At 41.2% G+C, this 22,112-nt stretch overlaps 1 protein-coding gene across 1 annotated transcript; it reads right to left on the bottom strand.

Annotated features, from left to right (window-relative positions):
* Positions 1 to 9,397: 9,397 nt before the first annotated feature.
* Positions 9,398 to 21,905, bottom strand: LOC149082812 (protein argonaute-4-like). Its single transcript, XM_089235972.1, has 2 exons — positions 21,755 to 21,905; positions 9,398 to 14,694 (listed from the first exon to the last, which is right to left on the bottom strand). Exons 1-2 carry the CDS (start codon positions 21,768 to 21,770, stop codon positions 11,603 to 11,605), a joined length of 3,108 nt encoding a protein of 1,035 aa, XP_089092098.1. The 5' UTR covers positions 21,771 to 21,905; the 3' UTR covers positions 9,398 to 11,602.
* Positions 21,906 to 22,112: the final 207 nt, after the last annotated feature.

Here is a 22,112-nt window from a genome sequence, read left to right as displayed (position 1 = left end):
TGGTCCACATACACGCTTCCCCCCCCCCCCCCCCCCACTCCAAAATAATCTTGAAACGAAACAATTTCTGCTTCGGCAGAATCATTTATTGCAATATAGACCTACATTTGTTTGCATAGCGGAGATAAGACTTGGAAGGCTGGGGGGGGGGCGGCACGATGATGATGTCAATTCATATATACATTGTCAGTTTACTCCACTTTTATTTGATGCTGGGGATCCGTCTCAACGCATGGGTGGGCCCATTAGAGAGCAAAGGGGCCTCACGAAAATGAGATCGTTAAAATTTTCTAGAATTTATCTGCCAGGGCCGTCTTAAGAGTATCATGGGCCCCGGGCCAAGTGGTTTTTCGGAGACCCTACCTGGTAAATCCTAGAAAATTTCAACCGGATCTCATTTTTGTGAGGCCCCCGGGTGGGCCCATGCGTTAAGACGGCACTGAGTAGGGCCTCAAAAAAACCTTTTGGCCCGGGGACCCATGATGCTGGGGGGGGGACACTGCTCCCCCACGCATATGCGCCTATGATGTACAAGTTTTGTCATAAATCCCACCTTTTCCCTGAGGCATTTTCTCTTGAAAGCTTCAAGATGTATTTCCAGATCAAATATATTTAACTAATATGATTGTATAACATGTTGAGAAATGAGGTATTCGCATGACAACATTAATATTGAAAAAGCAGATGTTCTACCAGGGTTCTATTCTCCAGTACCCATTTTACTCGATTTAAAGGTCCACTTATGAAAAATGCTCGTCGCCGTATGTTGTTCATTTCCATGGGGATCTTTCAGCTTTTTTTACTGCGTTTCATTCGTTGGTACAATGCCCCTCGACGAAAAGGAATCTTTATTTTTCGCAATTTTTTTACGCCCTGAACAGGGCGACTTTTATTTTTTTTTGTTTCTTCGCACACTATAAAGTCGTCACCATCTCCACAAAAGATCCCAGCCCAGAGGGGGGGGGGGGCCCATGTTGGATGTTATTTTACCACCAATCATGCATTCGACCGAGCGAAACAAAAATAATTCTACATTTGGTAAGCAGAGAAAATGTAGGTCTCTCGAGTAACACGCGCACACTAAAAGCCAAAATTGCGGACAAAGGGAATTGCTGCTAGTATATGAAATACAGGGTGTCCGAGAAAGATCTTTATTATTCTAAACAGCAGGGGCGTAGCCAGAAATTTCGTTCGGGGGGGGGGGGACCAAAGTGACAGAACAATGGATTTGGCCATCTTTTTCCCTTTTTTCGGCCATTTCCTCACATTTCGGGGGGGGGGAGACCAGACCCCCAAGTCCCCCCCCCCGGCTACGCCCTTGCTAAACAGTGCCGTAAGGTGCGCCCGTACTGGGCCAATACCTTCTAGAACAGACGGTATTGACTGGGCCCCACTTGGAAGGGGGGGGGCGCACCATGGCCCAGAAAGGGGCTAAATGCAAATTCTTGCACAGGGACAGGAATGGCTAGTTATGGCACAGATTCAAAACATTAATAGCAAAAAAATACGAAAAGGTGAAATGACATGCAGTTTCGGGCAAATGAGTGAAGAAATCTAACAGTTTTTAGTATCAATTGCCTGAGGTAGACGGCGCTAGTTGCTCGGCAGCTGCAATCAAAGCCGCTTGTAAGTTGACTCTTAATACAGCTTTGGGTATTAAGGAGTTCTAGCTTTGGGCTGCAATAAGAAACGAAAATGGCAACCACGCAGGAGAGAGCGCAGTGTGCATCGTTATCAATGGAAACGAAATCACCGTAAACCGGGCAAGGAAAGATGCAGAACAGTGATGGTAACTTGTGAGAAATTTCCCATAATCGTGGGAAAAATTGGCCAAAATTTGTCCAAGTGGGAAATTTCTTAACATTTGTGGGAAATTTTGAGAGTTCATCAGTATTTTTGGCTATTTCACGATTCTTTTGTGCAATTCTCTCAAGCGTATTATACTTCAAACGTTGTCAGTTGACTGACTGCCTAGTTAAAACGAATCCACGAGAATTACAAGAGCTCAAAAAATCTTTTCAAGCGTCTTTTTGAGAGGGATTGCTTTTTGTGCCACGAGCCCCTTTGTCCAAAATGCCAAAAAAATTGGTACAGGAACAAGCGTTTATCGCAAAAATTTGTCAAACAGACTGACTTGTTATGAGAAGTTGCGATAAAGAAAAATAATTTTTTTCCCTTTTCATATTGCGATAAAAATAACCGCTATCCGTCGTTCTAGCCCCGACTTATTGCTCGCGAGCACCACGGTGCTCCATGCTCGAGTACTTGATCAAAGTTCCAATTAAACTTTTCGTGTAACATTGCACCGAAGGATTGAAATAATCCCGATTTCATACATTCGTGTTTGCCGTAAGGGTGCTCTTTTGATGATTGGCATAAGCGGAGATACACTTGGAAGTCTGGGGGGGCATGATGATGTCAATTCATATATACGTTAGATCCAGTGCCGTCTTAAGGCATGGGCACTTCAAGAGAAAAGGGGGGGGGGAGCCCTAACAAAAATGGGATCTGGTTGAGATTTTCGAAAATTTGGCTCAGGGGCCCATGATGCTTTTAAGACGGCCCTAGTTAGATCAGTCGAGGGCAACCCGCCCCCGTATCTCCGCCCATGGGCACAGGCAGTGTTTGCGACTAGGAAAAACGATTGAATACCTCTGCTCTAGTGTTATAAGTACTGCGGAATATATGCTCAGCCACCACCACCACCTATAGAACAAGGCCTCCGCACGAAGCTCGTGACGTCACTGAAGGCCATTTCACCAAGATGGAGTAAGACGCCTTCATATACGTGTATTAAGGTGTTCTACCTAAGAGGTGCCTTGATTCAAGCAGCACCTCCTACAGATAGATCCATCTCCAGGAGGTGCCGATTCAAAAGAGGTTATAATTTCACTTATTGCCATTGGATATAGCAGGTCGACGCATGCGATACCTTTACTTTTTTATGTAGTAAAAAACAGTCGCCCCCCCCCCGTATATTCCCCCTTTGTTGGAAATTTATTTTTTTCGCAACACTCAGAAATCGTCATTCATGTGTTTTGCTTACAAAATTTGACTTGTGCATGTTTAGGATGGCTCGCCAATGCAATCACTAGAGCCATGGCAGCTCCCAAAATAGAAAGTCACCTCGGGTCATGGGCGGAGATACGGCCGGCCGGCCGCCCCCTTCCCCAGCATCAAAGGTGAAGTCGACTGATCTAATGCATATATGTATAGATGAATTGACATCATCGTGCCCCCCCCCCGACTTCCAATTCTATCTCCGCCTATGCCTCGGGTTGGATTAACATTTGGACACAAACCTAAAGGAGACAACCATTTTCTACAGAGCCAACTGAAGATACTATAAAAAGACATTGTCACGTTAGCGAAACAGGTGGGTAGAGAAGGGTTTATGGATATAGACAAGGCAGTCTTAAGAGTATCATGGGCCAAGTGGTTTTTCGGAGGCCCTACATGGTAAATCCTAGAAAATTTCAACCGGATCTCATTTTTGTGAGGCCCATGCGTTAAGACGGTGTGGCGCTACTTGTCTTGTACAATTTTTATATTTTTATTATATTTTTTATGCCACTTACTAGCTAGGCATTATCTAGTGTGTTCTTGTATTGGAGTTCAGTCTGGCTCCAACTGTCGACCGAACATGTCCTAAAAGTCTCTCTCTCTTCTATTAAATAACTAAAAAAGAAAGGAGTCATGACTGTATGTTTCCGAAATAACAACCAGACACATCCACCAGCACTAGCATTTCTATAGTACTGGTGACCCGCGTAAAGCAGATGTTTGACAGCCACGAACTCGAAAGCAGACGAAAACAAGTACTCTTTCTCGCTTCGTAATATGATACTTGCTGCCTTTCTTCTTTTTTTCCCTGTGTGTGGTGCGTTTGCTGACTGATTGAGGGGGCATCTCCTCAGTTCTCTTCCTGGATTGTGCTGAACTTTTTTTTGGATATGCCGAACGCTACCGAAGAAACAGGTATGTCTTCTGAATTAGAACTTTCGCGTGTTTCTTTTCGCGCGCCTTCGATTTGGAAATCCGATGTCGATCTTTGGTTTCTTCAGATTGAATCGAACTTTAAAATTGCCGGAATTACTGATCCTAAAACGCAATTTCACTGTGTTGTGACAGCTCTCGATGTCGAAGTGTTATCATATGTTAGCGATTTGATCAGAGCTCCTGTTACAGACGATTCTTACAACCAGTTAAAAACACGCATTTGTCAACAGTTTTCACTGTCGGAAACTTCCCGCTTACGAGTTCTACTCCAAGAGCTCACTCTTGGGGATAAGCGACCTTCTCAGTTGTTGCACGAGATGCATACATTAGCTGGCAAGAAAATTTCAGATGAAGTGCTTAAAACCCTTTGGTTACAACGTTTGCCTATCCATACACAGCAGATACTTTCTGTTAGTAAGGATACATTGCCGGTTTTAGCAGAAATGGCAGATAAAATTACCGAAGTCACTGGGCACTCACCGACTATTTCTGAGGTCAGCCGTAATGAAACCATCAGCTTGCAATCACTTCAAAGTCAAATTTCGACTTTGACCGTTGCTGTTGACCGCTTATCCCGCTATAGAGAGAAAAATTTTAGCAAAAAGGGAAGAGTTCGTTCAAATTCTCGGTCTAGAGAGAGGTCTAGTGGTGACGGTACACCCAAACGTAAACCTTATTGTTGGTATCATTTCAAATTCGGTCGAAAAGCATCAAAATGCATTAAACCCTGTGATTGGTCGGAAAACTAACTGGCCCATCTGTTTTGGCGACAGCAGGTGATGGCCGGCGTTTAGTTCGCCTTTTTTGTTCATGATCGAAAATCCGGTACTGGTTTTTTAGTGGACACAGGCGCTAGCATTTCGGTTTTCCCACGAGATACACAGGTACATAAGCAGCAGATATAAACTTTTCGCTATACGCAGCTAATGATACTAAAATTTCTACGTATGGTTGCAAATCTTTATCAGTGGATTTAGGGTTACGCAGACTATTTAGATGGTCCTTCGTTATAGCTGATGTTAATCGCCCGATATTAGGTGCTGATTTCTTAGAACATTATGGTCTATTAGTTGACGTAAAAAAGTCTCGTTTGATTGACAGTTTGACATCACTTTCAATCAAATGTAGCAATGCCAGTTGCCCTACATTAGGCTTAAAGACCATTAGTGGAGATTCGCCCTACTTGAAAATTTTATCTAAATTTCCTAATCTAACGAATCCTTCTATGCTTGGGGCTACTTCTAAAAAACACTGCGTTACACATTGCATTACTACTAAAGGTTCTCCTGTCTTTACCAAAGCCCGCAGACTTTCTCCAGAGAAACTTGCTATTGCAAAGCGTGAAGTTCAAACGATAATGGATCAGGGCATACTGAGACCTTCAAAAAGTCCATGGGCAAGCCCGATACACATTGTTCCTAAACGTAATGGAGAATACCGTTTATGTGGGGATTACAGAAAACTTAATTCTATAACGTGTCCAGACAGATATCCTATACCACATGTACATGATTTCAGTTACGGTCTGCAGGGAAAAAACATTTTTTCTAAATTGGACTTGGTTAAGGCTTATCATCAGATACCTTTAGATCCTGAGTCTGTTGAAAAAACTGCCATTATTACCCCATTCGGACTTTATGAGTACTTATATATGTGTTTTGGATTGTCTAATGCGGCACAATCATTTCAACGGTTCATAGATATTGTCTTAAGAGACTTGAACTGTTATGCATATTTAGATGACGTACTAGTTGCATCAGCAACAGAAGAAGAACATCTTAAAGATCTAGAATTGGTTTCTGAACGTTTAAACAGTTTTGGTATAATTCTTAATCCTGATAAATGCATATTTGGGATATCTGAGATAGAGTTCTTAGGATTTTTGGTTAACAGCAACGGCATTTCTCCTTTGCCAGAAAAAGTCGACATTCTTCGTAATTATCCGCAACCAAAAACGGTTGATGAACTTCGAAGATTTCTAGCAATTCTCAACTTTTACCACCGTTTCTTAAAAAACGCAGCATCTGACCAGGCTCCCTTACACGATTTGTGCAAAGGAAAGAAGAAAAAAGATAAATCTCTCATCGCCTGGTCGGGGGAAACTATTGCTGCTTTCGAAACGTGTAAACATGCTATTACCAATGCAACGCTTTTGGCTCATCCTAAACATGATGCTCATCTTTTGTTGACAGTCGACGCATCAGATTTCGCTCTCGGAGCTGTTTTACAACAAACTTCCGATGGTGTCGTCGAACCACTCTCATTTTTTTCTCGAAAGTTAACGACAACTGAAAAGAACTATAGTACTTATGATCGCGAGTTGCTTGCGGTTTATAGTTCTATTAAACATTTCAGACACATGTTAGAAGGCAGACCATTTACGATCTACAGTGATCATAGGCCTCTAACTTATGTTTTTCACAAAGTTAATGATAACAGCTCTCCCAGACAACGACGTCATTTAGAGTATATATCACAATTTTCTACGGACATTCGTTACATTCAGGGTGAGCGAAATGTTGTAGCGGATGCTTTTTCCAGATTATCCGAAACTAATTTACCTGACTCGATTGATTACGCAGCTATTGCTACTTCACAGAGTACAGACGCTGAATTAACAGCCCTCCGACAACCAGGTGGGGTGCTCGATATAAAACCTATCAAATTCGGTCCTCAGGGTACAGAACTTTTTTGTGATTTATCCACTGGAATTATCCGTCCCTACGTACCAGAAAAACACCGATATCACGTGTTTACGGTCCTTCATAATCTCGCCCATCCAGGCGTTAAATCAACTGTAGACCTTATTCGTCAACGATTTGTGTGGAGTTCAATACGCAAGGATGTCACACGATGGACCAGGGCGTGCATCGAGTGCCAACGCTCAAAAGTGCATCGCCACACTCGATCTTCCATCGGTGCATACCCTTTGCCCCAATGCAGATTCTCACACATTAACATCGACATTGTTGGTCCTCTTCCTCCTTCTCGGGGTTTCACCTACTGCCTTACCTGTGTGGATCGATACACCAGGTGGGTAGAGGCTTTCCCGATGGAAAACCAAAAAGCCGAAACTGTTGTAGAGGCATTCTACTCTGGCTGGATTAGCAGATTCGGAGTTCCGGAATCGGTTACCACCGATCAAGGGAGACAATTCGAAAGTGATTTGTTTCGCGCATTCGTTCGTTTTCTTGGAACTCAGAAAACACGCACGACAGCGTATCATCCGTCCTCCAATGGCATCGTTGAAAGATTCCACCGGCAGCTCAAAGGCGCCATACGCTGCCATGCCACGGAACGTTGGACTGAAGTGTTACCTACTATACTTCTGTCCATCCGAGCCAGCATCAAACCGGACATCAACACTTCTGCTGCTGAGATGGTTTACGGATCACCATTGCGCCTACCTGGTGAATTCTTCCGTAGTTCCGACCCTCAGCCAACACAGCCGGAATTTCTACGTGCTCTACGAGATCATATAAACACTTTACGTCCGATCCAAACTTCAAGGCATGGAACTCACAACGTTTTCGTTCATAAAGAACTTGCTGTTTCTTCCCATGTGTTCGTGCGGCTGGACACCGTACGAAAGCCCCTTCAACAACCATATTTGGGGCCATATGAAGTGATTGAACGATCTCCAAAAGTATATACAGTGAACATGAAAGGCAAACTAGCGAAAATCTCAATAGACAGATTGAAACCAGCATTTTTGCTTGATTGCACTTTTAATGAGCAATCACCGTTCACTGAACCGAAACAGCCTTATGTAACTCGATCAGGGCGTACGGTTCGTATAAGAATTCCTTGATATTATTCTTACTTGCATATTTTTTTCAAATGAATAACATTATTTTTGTTTTTTGCAACATTTTTTGAAAATTGGTATGTTTTGCAAAAAATTTTCATTTTTCAATGTTCTTATATGTATATTATATGTCTTATCTATTCTAGTAATCGTTTTTGCATATACATACATTTACTAATTTTTGATCATTTGTAATTTTTTTTTTTTTTTTGCTCTACTATTAATTTGTGCATAAGGTATTTTCGTATTGCGTATTTTTTGAATTTTTCGAACAAAATTTTTTTTTTTTTGCACATGTCAATGCCATATTAGTTGCCGTAACTATATTGTCAAATCGTCGTAACTATATTATATTTTGTACATTGTGCCATATGCCGTCCTTCAGACTCGTGGGGGAGTACTGTGGCGCTACTTGTCTTGTACAATTTTTATATTTTTATTATATTTTTTATGCCACTTACTAGCTAGGCATTATCTAGTGTGTTCTTGTATTGGAGTTCAGTCTGGCTCCAACTGTCGACCGAACATGTCCTAAAAGTCTCTCTCTCTTCTATTAAATAACTAAAAAAGAAAGGAGTCATGACTGTATGTTTCCGAAATAACCAGACACATCCACCAGCACTAGCATCTCCACAACGGCACTGGATATAGAAGTCGAACCGCTAATTAATAGCAATTCAGAGGTGAATTCCTCCTTGAACCGAGGAGGAATTATTGCAACTGACTGCTCCTGAAGCAGTACCAAATGAAGTTCACCATGAGAGTAACATACATGTTCTCATGACATGGATCCTTCTATGACACGCTCGCACCCCTCTTTTACATTTCCTTATATCTCTGCGTTGCCCTGCTCTTTTCATGCTGTTCAACAAACGAGATGTACAAGAAAAACACTGGTTTCGGTTATTCGCGGTCACCCCCGGAACGTAACACCCCTGCGAAAATACGGGGGGGGGGCGACTGTATATTCAATGGCAATAAGAGAAATGGCCTTCATTGACGTCACAAGCTTCGTGCGGAGGAATGGTGTTGGCTCAACCCGCGCCCCCTCGAACTCATCTGATGTGGTCCGCGATCTCAAACCAAATTTTGTGAACGAAGCGGTACAGCCAGATTATTTAAATGACCAAGATATATTTGAAGATCACTCGAGTGACCAGGGGCACCATTCCAGATCAAATTTAACATCCCGCGACACATTTACAGATCGCTTGCGTGACCTGGGACGCTGCGCCAGATCACATGAGTGGCCCGCGACATATTTGCAGATAACTCAAGTTATTTTTAAATGTGCCGCGGCAACGTGAGTTATCTGAAAATATGCCGTGGACCACTGGAACAGCCATGACCCCCGAAGTTTCTCATCATTTTTTTGTTTTTTCACTATGGGGACGACGACGCAAAATGTCTCAGTCTAGGGGGGACCATGGGAACAACACCCCTGGTCACTCAAGTGATTTGTAAATGCGTTGCGGTCACAGTTCCAGATCACTTAAGTAGCCCTCGGGCGCTTTCCAGATCAATGAAGTGGCTCCTGCATGCTCCAAACAAAAAGGTTGGCCACCCTTGTATTAGAATAAATATCTACCGTTAACAGCATTGCACTTTATTGAAAAGAAAAAAAAAACCCTTACAATTAAATACTTTTCAAAAGCAAATCGTCTCGAAAAAATAAAAAGTGTTGAAAAATGTAAATATACATTAAGACAATAAAAAGCAGACATAAGACTAATAATTACAGTTATTGAAAAAAAAAAATCACACAGCTTCGCTCGCACATAACACATAATATAACAAGATCATCTTCTCAGCTAATTATCAACAAGAGAAAATTTGATATAACTAAAATTATTGAAAAGAAATAGGCTAACTTCTTACATAAAAAAAGGGAGGGGGCATTAAAGCTACTTGTTTCCATGAAGAAAAACGATACAATAAACAAGCTCTATGGAATGCATTTGTTATGGTAGTAAATGTGATAAATGCAGTTATGACGTTAACGACTTTTACCCGCGATTATGCATATCATTTAAGTGTCATGTTGATGGCACTGTAGACTCATTTGGAGTTCACCAATTACACTAGGGTATTGTGAATATAATCACAGATGACGGAGATAAATTTCAAGCATTTATTAAATTTACCGACACTTGGTCATTATGTGATGGTCCAGTAAAGTAAATGTTTTCAGTATTAACCAAATTTACCAACGATTCTTTGGTATATACGAATATATACATATTTTCACTGCATATCCACTGGTAAAAGTGATAAATTTATTAAACTTACCAAGACGGTTGGTACGCATACATAATAACCGGTTATTATGTACTACAACAGATTTATCCCATTTACCGTAACACATTCATTCAATACAGCTGACTAATGGTGCATACAAATTTGTTGCATCGAAAGTAAAAGTTTGTGGCACAGATTATACGTATAAATCAATGCTATCTGAACGTTCATGTAACAGACACATGTGTCATTGTTAATTAAAATTCAAGGCAACGCATGACAGAAATTAAAAAGAAAAAGACATATATCAAATAAACAATATGGGTACGAGACATTCTTTGTAATACAAATTACGATAACATTTTCCTCGATGTCATATGACATTCGAATAGTCAAACCTCTCTTTCTCGGAAAATCATGTCCAGGCCATAATGATAGTTAAGAAGGAAATTCTGCGTAAAATCAGTTTTTTTCCCTCCGGAGATGTAATTATTCATATTGTGTGATGGGTTTTGTCAATTATAGGCAGATTCTATGAGACGGGTGGATGCAATGTTTAGCGTGGCGATAAGTCAGAAAATACAATTAAAAATCGAAAGAGAAGGCAGGCTTTTCCCGGACAGAGTATATAATAGAATCTATACCTTTCAGGCTGTTACGCCATGCATCTGAGACTTCTTTGAAACAGACATTTCATCCACTACTGTGGTGGACATCGTCAGTGCAGTTGGCGGCAAGAAATTGGAAGAAACTACCTCCTTGGAAGACCATTGACTACTGACGATTTGGCTGAGGACGCGGGAAAATGAACTTCGTTATTACGACGTTGAACAAGTGCCTTGACACCAGTGTTGCCAACAGTAGAAAAAAATTCCAACCAGAATTTTAGTCATTCTGGTGACCATATGTCCTGCGTTTTAATGGAATTTAATAAAGACTACTTGAAGTACACAGGAAAATTTTGGCAAAACACAAGCAACTAGACAGATGCTCTTTCCAACTAAATGGCCAGAAAAAAAAGACCAGATCTAGTTGGAAAATAAATTGGCAACACTGCACGACACTACAGTAGAGGACGTAACGTCTGCCACAGACAGACAAGGTCGATTCTCCCATGTCTTCAGCCGTCAATGGTCTTCAAAGGAGGCTGTTTTCTCTCTTCACTTGCTGCCAACTGCGACGATGATGTGCACCACAGCTGTGAACAAAACATCTTAAAAAATGGCATAACAGCCCGAAGGGTATGGATTCTAATTCAAAATTGTAAAAATATAGTTCGGTTTTTTTGTAGTTTATATCAATTGAAATTTTTGGTGTGGTTTTCCTTTCTTATGAAAAACACCTACACACCTATTTCTCGAAACTCATCTCAAACTTTTTTAAAAATTTTTTCCCCGATTGTCAGTTTTGAGATAGAGAGGTTTTATTGCATATGTATCCATTTAAGTATGCTATATCTGTGCAAACAAGGGGAAAAAAACAAAATATTACATACAATTGCATTTAAAAGCTATATTTATTTAGTCTTTTTTCCCCCTCTATAAATCGATTGATCGTTCATACATAGAACATGCCACCAGAAAAATCACCCATGTCATTGATGGCATTCTCAATCTCCGGAGGCAACCTCTGCTCTTCTCCTGATGAGCCGGAGCTTGCGGTGCTCTGTGCATCCATCTGACGGATGTGCAGGTCGGCATATTTCTTGGCACGGGCGCAAGCAAGGTGAGCATACATTACAGGAGCCGGGATGGAGATGCTTCGGTTGCAACGAGCGTACATGTGACACAAGTGATAACACAGCTGCTGCAGCTCATCCGCTGTAAACTGGTTGTCATCAAATAGCACTGTGTAGTGGGCAGGTTTGCTGGTGCCCTGGATTCCCTCATGGCTGCATATGAAGAAATCAAAAAACACAGGATGCACCAGATCTGTATCGACCGTCGTGCCGGGTGGAACATTGCCCATCTTGCCAACGCCCTCCCTGGGATTCTGGGGACGGAAGCGAGTCTGGTGGCGCTTTTGGACGACTATGAACGTGAGCGGGGGCACGTGATTGAGCATCTCGTAGCAGGCTCTCTGGACCTCTTCCACTTCGTTCTCAAGGACTGTCTTGAACTGGCCTTCGCTTACACCATCCCTGAAGAAAATTACTTTTTCCGGCTTCTTGCCCCTCGTCTTCTCTAGGAAGCACTTGAGGATGTACTTGACCATGCTCCTCAGCTCTACTATGACTTCCTGAGAGAGCTTGTTCTCGTCGCGATTGATTTGCGTCCTGCACGTCACTGCGTACTGGGATGGATGCGCGTCCAGACTCCCCACGACAGCAGCTATGGATGGGCACTTGTATCCACGGGGCGAATGCGCAGCGTCAGCACCCATGATGATGACTGGCCGGCTGAATATCTTGTGCTTTTGCGCAACAGCGTGATTGACCCCACCGATTTTGGAATTCACCTTCAACAGAACGTTGGTAGCCACTTGCGGGTTGAATTTTCTGGAAACAACAGTCTCATCCATGCACTGAGTAATTAGACGCAACTTGACATCTCCCATGAACTTCACCTCCTCATAGGAATGCATGTTGTCTCTGGGTGACAGTACCACGACTGCAAACGTGACGCCCATGTCTTTGGCCGCTTTCAGGGCGTCGTAGGTTCTCACGTTGCGACCATGTATCCTTATAGACCTGGGCTGTTGCAACTGTATGCCAACGCTCCTGGCACTTCTGCACAATGTATCGGCAAACCTGTTTAGGCAATCCTCGTTGCAGAACCTGGGGTTTGCAAAGCTCATGAGTGCCCAGCTGCACTCGCCGACGATGGAGCGCAAGAACTGCTTTCCATCCATTCGCCAAGTTCCGTTTGGCATGGGATTAATCACAGGAGGTTGACCCCCCGAACCACCATAGGCTAGAGCTGGCGCAGGAATAACTCGCCCGTCCAGTTTCATGAATTCCATATCCATAAACAACTGGAACTGCTGCATTGCCTCGGTACTATACTTTTTAATGTCTTTCACCTGCGTCGAAATTTCCCTGAACCTTTGCTCTGGTGATATAGCTGTCTTTCTGATCATGGCAGCAGTGACTTGACCATCCAACTTTCCCAGGACCGGCTGATTCGGAACGATGGAGCACACCTCGAATGGCAGAAATGTGGTCTTGTTGGTGGACTGCATGTGTAAACAAGGCAAATGAGCGAATAGGAGTGGCTTGTACTTCTCTTGGAAGTATCTGGCCACTGTTTTCTGTACGCCATCAATCTCGAGGCGCAAATCCCTGGCCGCTTCGTTGGTGATCGCCTTGACGATGTACTTTCTGGGATAGGGGAGATGAGTCGCTTGCACCTTAACTTTTTTCAACTTGTCTGAGAGCATCTTTATCTGCCATCTTTCCAGTTGGGGATTTTTTACGATATCGGTATTCAATATCTCACTGACATATTCGATAACGCTCCCAGATTTATGGAACGCCTTGGCAGAGAAGTTGACTATCACCGCTGGGCCCCTTTCAGTCAAATGAACACTCTGATTGTATCCGAACCATATTTCCAGCCCATCTCCTAGACTGTAAGCCTGCTGTCCGAGCAAGAAGAATGACCGGCCGACGTGGCACTGACTTAGGGGAGGCCGGCGGTGGTTCATCACTGTGTCGAACACCATGATGAGTTCCTGAGGCACGTCGCTGGTATGTCCTCCATACATGTCACGAAGTCTTGACACGTCTATGATGTTCGTGCCGTTCTGCTTCCTGACGGGTTTCACTATGATATCAAAATCCTTGAGCTTATTTTCTTCATCGATGGTCACTCTAAAGGTTTCCTTTTCTTTTGTGATGGGCAGTTCACGAATTGTGTACATATTTTTCTGGCCGTCATAAACGGGATAATAAGACTCTAGTTTCTTAGACTCAAGCATTTTTGAAAAGATTTCTCTGCATCGCTGCTTTCCTGGAGCTCTCTTCAGTTGGTGCTCGACATGGGAGACAAACTTCTCTGCGTCTTCTTTTGCAGTTCTTCCTTCTCCAATCACGCTCTTGCCCTTCTTCGGCACAGGTTTGCCCCCTGCTGCCGCTCCTTCGGCTGATTCTTTTCTTCGAGCCTGAATGAATTCAATTTCCACATCGTAATGGTAAATGTTTATGTCCTTGTACTTGAGAAGAAAGTAATTTGCAATCAGTGCGATTCTTCTCCCATTCTTCCCATAGCCAGGTCTTGCAGCCATGGTGAACTTTGACGGTGATGCCTTCGGCACAAGTTGCAGTTGCGAAAGGCTTTCGGCAGCACCGGCAACATCTGCAGAAGGTTGTCTTCGGGTGCTAGGTGGCGGCTGTTCTTGCCTAGCCGGCTGTGGGCGCGATTCTTGCCTGGCTGGTGGCGGTCTCGCCTCTTGCCTAGCTGCCGGTGGTCGTGGTTCTTGCCTGGCTGGTGGCGGTCCCGGTTCTTGTCTTGGCGGTCGTTCACCCTGTCCCTGTCTAGTCTGACGATGCTGCTGCTGCTGCTGATATTCGTCTCGAGGTCTGAATTGTTGTTGTTGTTGCTGCTGCTGGTATTCATCTCGTGGTCTGAACTGTTGTTCCCTGGGACCTCTTCCCATGGGAGCTCCGGCAGCTTCTTCTTCTCGTTGGCCTCCCCGACCTCTGCCTCTTCCTTTAAAATAAATTTAAAAAATTTCACTATATGCTGCTGAATTGAATATTGAAAGTTGTAAACACGAAAATTCTATTATCTAGAACTCATGACGAGTGCCAAAAACCGAACAAGTATGGGGGATGAGCAGAAGTATTGTTCATTCCTCACAGTGCTTCCAGAAGCAGATCTGTTCCCTTGTGATTGGGAGACAAGTTGAATGCATGCGATTAATACGAAAAGTTTATTCTTGTCTAAATTCATCAAGTATTGATTTCGGCCGGCTCTGCAACTGTTGAGGTATTTAAGGGGTTGACAAAAAAATTCAGAACCAAGCACATTTTTTTTAAAGAAAAATGGTAAAAAATAATGGTCTTTGTTAGCTCGCAGCGAGCTGAAGATATTGATTTGTGTGTCCACTTATGAAGTGATTCTTTTATAAATGAAAATATCCACCGCAAAATATTCAGGAGCCACAGATAAACAATAAATTGTTTGTACTTGCAAAAGAAATTTATTTCTTGTCCGAAATGTGTCGCTAGCGGTTTCAAACAGCGATCGCAAAAAGAAATTTGGTTGGCATTGGGCTTGCGGGAATAGAAACACAAAATCCAAACATGATGGGTTGGTGTGAATCCCATAGCCAATATTTTCTTCATTGGTTCCCATATTCGTTCTCGCAATGTTCAGCAATAAAATTCTAGGTTTCCAAGAAGCAAAAACCTTGAAGTAAAATCAGAAATTGCAGAATTTGGTGCAACCTAGCTTACAGAACCTAAAGGCCTGTTATGTGTTAAGTGGGTAACTAAGTTTTGAATTGTCAAAAAGTCTAAAATGTATGTAGACGATAAGGACCATTTGTACATAGTTTAGTTGATAAGTGAATTAAGTAATTTCGCGAAATGTGAACCAGATTAAATTTTTTCCATTAAGTAGACCTATGCGCATGTGCTAGTGGGCGTTACCTGACTCTTGAAAAAGGGTCTTTTTGCTCTCTTGGGGAGGGGGTATATTTTGATCTTATGCTCCTGAACCTGTTAATGCTCCGTCTCCCTCCATTTAGATATAATTCTGTGGAAATATAGGATGGGAAAGTGGCCACAGGGCATAACCTTCAAGTTCGTTGAAGAATACATTCACCATGAATGTTTGTTCGAACTATAGAAATAAAAACTACCTCAAAAAACAAGCTAAAAATCAATCTATGTTGCAAATAATGGAAGCTATGGAGTATTTAGTTGACGTGCTCCCAAGTAAAAGTTGAAGATTCTCAAAAACACTGGGTGCTGGCGTGGACAATTTATTATACTATATTCCAAACTGGACAGATTTGGAACATAGTATAATTCTCTCATCCAAAATGAATTTGCTGCCATCTATTGGTATATAAAAATACATAGGCCTAATTTAAGTACTTAACGTTAAGAAAAGTGATGCATTAAATTAAAAATAAATAAATTTTCACTTAATTTTTAAGTTTAATGAACCCTTAGAGATTTTCTACAAAAGGGCAAGAAGTTTCCCACATTGACGGATTTTCCCAGCGAATGTGTGAAATTTCTTGTGAATTAGGTATATCATTTGTATAAGTGTGGAGAAAAGTTACTAAGCCTCGGTCCAACAGAAGCTATTTAACACCGTCAAGAATTAGAAAATCGGTGCTGCAATGCGACTGAGCCGAATATCATGCAACAACACGCGATGGAAGTGAAATGACACCTAGTTCAACAATGCATTAGCGCAGAAAACGTTTTGTCCAATCACTAACACAGGTGCATGCAAATATGCAAAGAAAATGTAAGAGGAAACTAGTAAAATTCCTACAGCTATAACCATAGATGTCAAACTCCGATCGGTCTCGGATGTCACTTCACTCATCCGGCAGTTAAAGGAGGCCCCTGCCCTGAAAATATCAACTCTATTTTCATCACAACCGGAAACATGGCAATTTTATTTCACTAAGCAGGATTAAAGCCCCAGCATACAGTATAATCCAGTTGAAGCAGGCGAGCACAGCAAAAATAAACAAACGTTTCCGAGGTGCCACAGTTAGCGAATTTCTGAAGGGGTCTAAACTACATGCCACCAAAAAAAAAAAAATTATCAAACCAGCATCTATTTAATCACTTATCACTTGGACACTTCTTGAAAAATCAATAACTTAATATCTAGTTACCTACTTAATCACCTAACACATGTAAACAAGCTCTTTTAGCCTGCATAAGTAATGAGCAAGATAGAAGGACTAAGACTCACGCTAAAAAGATAAGGATAGCACGCTGGCATGAGAAACATCCCTGTCATTAATGAAAAATTTTGAAAGCCAAAGCAAACTATTGGCAGCAAAAAACCAGCCAAGTTGACTGCAATCTTGTTTTCACGGAATCATAACAGATCTCTTCAAGCCCAGCTTTGTGACAGAGTCCAAAATCAGGGGTTTGTCCAGACATTTTTTGTACGGTTACTTTTGTGAAAACTGTCATTAACCCATTAAAGACGACTGATTTTTAGAAAGAAAAAAAATTGAAATTTCGAAACGCAGCAAATTTTCTTACCAACCAGCATCAATGGGTTAATTCAGTGAAAATGAGTAATTGTGTGGGAAGCTAAAAATTCTAGTTAATCTATCATAAAAGCAATGCCAAATTTATGGTTTCATTAATTTTTATTTTGTGAAGGGTCCGTTTTTTTTAGATCCAGAATTTTGTGAAAGGTCCCAAAAATAAATCCAAGTCTCAGCAGGACAGACCCTTGAAGGCTTGGGGCTCCAGTGATATTTGGCTCACTCAACTTTTCCCCTCGATTTGTCAAGCCCCCAGATTATAATACAGCCGTTCTGAAACAGTAAAATCCAAAACACAGATTACAGCTGTATGGCTACTTTTGGTTCTCACCTGACATGCCAACAATCACCAAAGTTGATATAGAATGAAAAGTAACTATTTTTAACCTTGTTAATCTCTTTTCAAAGGTTAGAGAATATGTAAGGAACGGCTACAGTACAATTACTTTATTTCCTTTCTAGCTCTAGCCCGTTGGCGCTTTTCTTTTTTGGTCAGCCATTTTCTTGCATGTGAATTTTTTTCTGCCCACTATTATTTCCTTAAGTGGGGATTGCACAATAGAAGTTTTAGAATAATCCCTTTATAAAACTTGCAACCAATATGCTTGTTGGTTGTTTTTTTTTCAAGTTTTATAAAAGATCTTTTATCAAACTTTTATAGTGTAATCCCAACCTTGGCATTACCTTTTCTTAGTGTTAGTTATCGCCTGAAGGTGATGTCACCTCTTAGAGGTTGCTAGTAATAACACTGGTAAACAAAATTTCACTTTTTTCATGTTTCTTTGATCAAAAAAGGTCATTCTTATAGTATTTTTCCCACTGATTCGGAATCCGCTTTCAGAATTTGTGTGTCAGGCATAGTTTTTGAGTAACACACATTTAAAATTTTGAAAAACATATTTTTTGCATTTGCTTAAAACTTAAAATAGCTTAAATTTTAATATTAATGGCAGTTCAAAAGAAGGTATTTTTACATGATTTTCTTCTGTATTTTGCAGCAGGAATATCTTTTTTTCATGTCCAACAGTAATCTGCCAGCATATTTGGGCTCCACTTGCCTTGATAATGCAATTACATGATGGATATGTCCTGGTGGAATCGCTCACTGTGGTAGTCGCTGATATCCCCTAGGTTTTCTGGGAGAAAATCCAGCTTTATAGTTCCAAGAAAGTTCTGGACTACCTTCTTGAATGACTCCCATGGTGGTGTTTCTTGCTTCTCATTTAGGGTGGCATCGTTCATTAATTCTCGAATTATAGGGCCAATGAATGTGCCTTCCTTGATTTTAGCGTCACTGACCCGTGAACATTTATTTTTTTAAAAAGCTAAAACCGTCGCTGTTTTAATTCATTCTTTTAATAAAGTTTTTCATCAATCCCAGTTTAATGTGTAGAAGTGGCAGGTAGACTTTCTGGGGATCCACCAGGGACTGACTGATGACATTTTTGGTTCCCTGAACGAGCAGTCTTCTTGGTGGCCATTGTTTTTTTACATAAATGGCTTTGTCTATCTCTGCTGTCCCACAAGTACACGAAATAACAAAATTTGGTACATCCTAGTTGAAGGCCGAGTACAAGGACAATGACTTTCAAATCTCCTCAAAAGTACCAGGCATGTCTTTCATATATATATTGAACCATCCATAATAAAACTTTCATGTTTTCTTATGCCTCCTTCATGTGGGGCCCCGTAAGCTATGGGAATGGAGGGGATTTTCGTTACCATTGTGCAAAAGTACTGCTTTCAAGCTGGTTTTAGAGGAATCTATGAATAACCTCCATTCTAGGGGATTATACCGATGACCCAATGCAACGTACAGAGCATCGGCATCATTGCAATAGACTAAGTCATCTTCCTTCGAAAAAAAGGTGCTCAAACTGCTTTGGTCGAGGAGCAAAGCTTGGACAGTTTGGTCAGGAATTCCCTAGAAAGGGACTCGTAATTCCCTTGTCCCCATGACTAGCACATGATCAGAGGTATCTTAAAAGAATCTTGGTGTACTATTCCATACTATTTAGTCAGATGAGGCAAGTTTTAATATTCATAATACCCATTATTAGGCTAAAAATGTTAATCATCTAAGTATAGAGTATTAACCCATTAACTACCAATTTTTTTTTTTTTGGAATTTTTGGCCGGATAAATTATATATATGCACAAAAAGTTATAAACGTAAAGCACGCAAAATTCCAAAATCCCCAAATGTAGATCGTGCAGCTAATGGGTTAAGGCTGGTTAGGCTAACCCACAACAATGGAAAATGCATTTGCGGAAAACTGGTGCCTGATGGACGATTTCTGATGACGGATTCAGAATCAGCATCAAAAAATATGTAAGAAACAGTACTCAGCGTTCAAGAAACAAAAACCTTGTTTATCAGTGTAATAAACTTTTGTATGGAGCACATCCTTTGAATTACAGTCGGCCCCCCGTATTCACGGTTTTTTTCCTTTATTGGAATTTTTTTTTCTCTCAAAAATTATCATTCACGTGTTTTGTTTACAAAATTTTAGTTGTGCATATTTAGAATGGCTCGCTAATGACATTACTGTCATCACCAGAGCTGTGGCAGCCCCCTAGAGAGAAACAGTCCTCTTGGGTTGGATTAACCTTTTGCCACAATGTGCACTAAAGAATACAACCACTTCTACAGAGTAAAAGAGACTATAAAAGACTGTCACATTAGCGAGGATATAGAGAAAGTCAAACAGCTAAATTAATAGCAAGGTGTTGACTGAGGAGGAATTAATGCAGGTTGACTGCTCCTGAAACTGAAGCGGTACCAGATGAAGATCAAGATAAAGAAGTAGAAGACTGGTTCACCATGAGTAACATAGCGGAAAGGCTTCGCATATTCAAATCAGCAATGGATTATTTTCATGGCACAGATCCCCATATGGTACGCTCTTCACATTTAGAAAAATTGGTAGAGGAAGCCTTGTCATCATATTACAACATACTTGATCATATGAAGAAGACACGACAAACAGAAATCACAATGTTCTTTCAGAAAACATCGCCAACAATCGCTGACCCTCTTTTACATTTCGTTCTATCCTCTACGTCATCCTGCTCTTTCCCATGATGTTCAATAAACGAGATATACAAGAAGAAAACTATGGTTTCGGTTATTTGCGGATTTCCGGTATTTGCGGGGGTGACCGCGAATATGGGAGGCCGACTGTAATCAAGTCTATTAGCATTGCGGAACATATTTTTTTTAACATTTCTTTTTTTTCCCTAGCATTTTTTGAATTTTTTCATTTCAACAGCCACAGTACGGGTACCTACTACGAGGTGCGAATGTGGGCTGATCTTCCAGTTTTGCCACAGAGAGCAACAGACCAACAACAATACAACTACACCAGTGTTTAAGCAGTGCCGTTTTAACGCATGGCCCGGGGGACCTCACAAAAATGAGATCCGGTTGAAATTTTATAGGATTTACCAGGTAGGGCCTCCAAAAAACCACTTGGCCCGGAAGCCCATGATACTCTTAAGATGGCCCTATGTTTAAGCTAGGGAAAAAAATTTCTCTAACAAAAAAGTGAAAGGGGGGGGGGAGCTTTAACATAGTTAGAAAAATTGACGGCAGATGGTAGAACTACACATGGCAAACATTACACAGAAACAAACTTGTTTTCAACAGGTTTGCTATACCTACACGCACATTCCAACATGCACTAATTCGGTAGATGTTCCGCAGTGGAAGAGGTGTATGTGTGGTTTAGTCGTAGTAGTAGCCATAGTATTATAGCTTTCAAGTGATTTTTTTCTTTTGCAAGAAAGATGTCTGAAAGCACGACTCCATTTTACTCTTGGCGACTTCTCATCATATGCTTTCAGACAATTTTGTTGCCAAAGGAAAAAAAAATCGCCAACACATCACCAAAAAAAATTATACTAAAGCTGTTCCACCCCCGTTTTTTGTCTTGGCGAATTTCTGAATCAAACACTGCCATTCCTAATAGTATGCCTGCTGTTTAATGTCAAAAAAAGGTCTTTATTGTAATGAGCCAGAGAAGAAGCAGGCCAGAAAAAGGCGCCAATCTCATCTCCTGTGGAAAATGCGTGGCCATACTTAACCTGGTTAGTCATTGGCATCTATACTTCCAGTGATGTTTCACCACCCAATAACACCACTTTTGATCATTTTAACTGCGAAATACTATCGGGTACACCTTCCTACAATTCAGCCATTTATTTAACTCCAGTTCTACTGCGCAACTTCGAATAAATCGCGATTAGAATGCTCGCCATATTTTCGCGTAAATCACAGCATCCTCCACACGCAGTACATTCAAATACTAAAATTCCCCCATCAATTGAGCTCAACAAATACATGACAAAGTATTATTTCATTGATCAAAGCGCTATCAGTTGAGATAATCCTAAGAACATGGCGTATCATCTCATGACAAGGCATCGCAAATAGACAATGGAATGAATGATTCTATTAAGCGCTTTGATAACATTAAAATGTGAATATACAATGACAAATGATGTCAATGAAATTACCTCTCTTAGGCGGCATCTTTTTTTTTTAATAAATGGCTGAAGAATTCAACAGCTTCCTCATGTACAAATTCACGCTTAGAGAACTAGAACTAAAACTAAAGTCCTTCCAGATCCCAGTTCTCCGGTACACGACGGAACTCTTCTGTTCGCGCGAACAGTCTGCCTTTTCAAAACAGAAATTGCAACCTGCTATTAGCGGCCTCTGGTGCCAAATTTTGCAAACTTCTGAAAGGTGAAAGATATCGCAGGATGAAGATATATGAAAATACAGAAACTTTTTATGCGTTTAAACTTTGAAGGTCACTTTTTTTCCTCTGATCTGCATAAAATGCTCTTTAGCAATTTTTTTTCCCTCTTT

Source organism: Pholcus phalangioides, unplaced genomic scaffold (genome assembly GCF_987345545.1).
Source record: "Pholcus phalangioides strain wild (caught in Gottingen) unplaced genomic scaffold, Ppha-v1.0 ptg000009l_1, whole genome shotgun sequence".
Lineage (NCBI taxonomy): Eukaryota > Metazoa > Arthropoda > Arachnida > Araneae > Pholcidae > Pholcus > Pholcus phalangioides.
The sequence above is the reverse complement of the archived record's forward strand: the minus strand, read 5'-3'. Positions and strand labels throughout refer to the sequence as shown.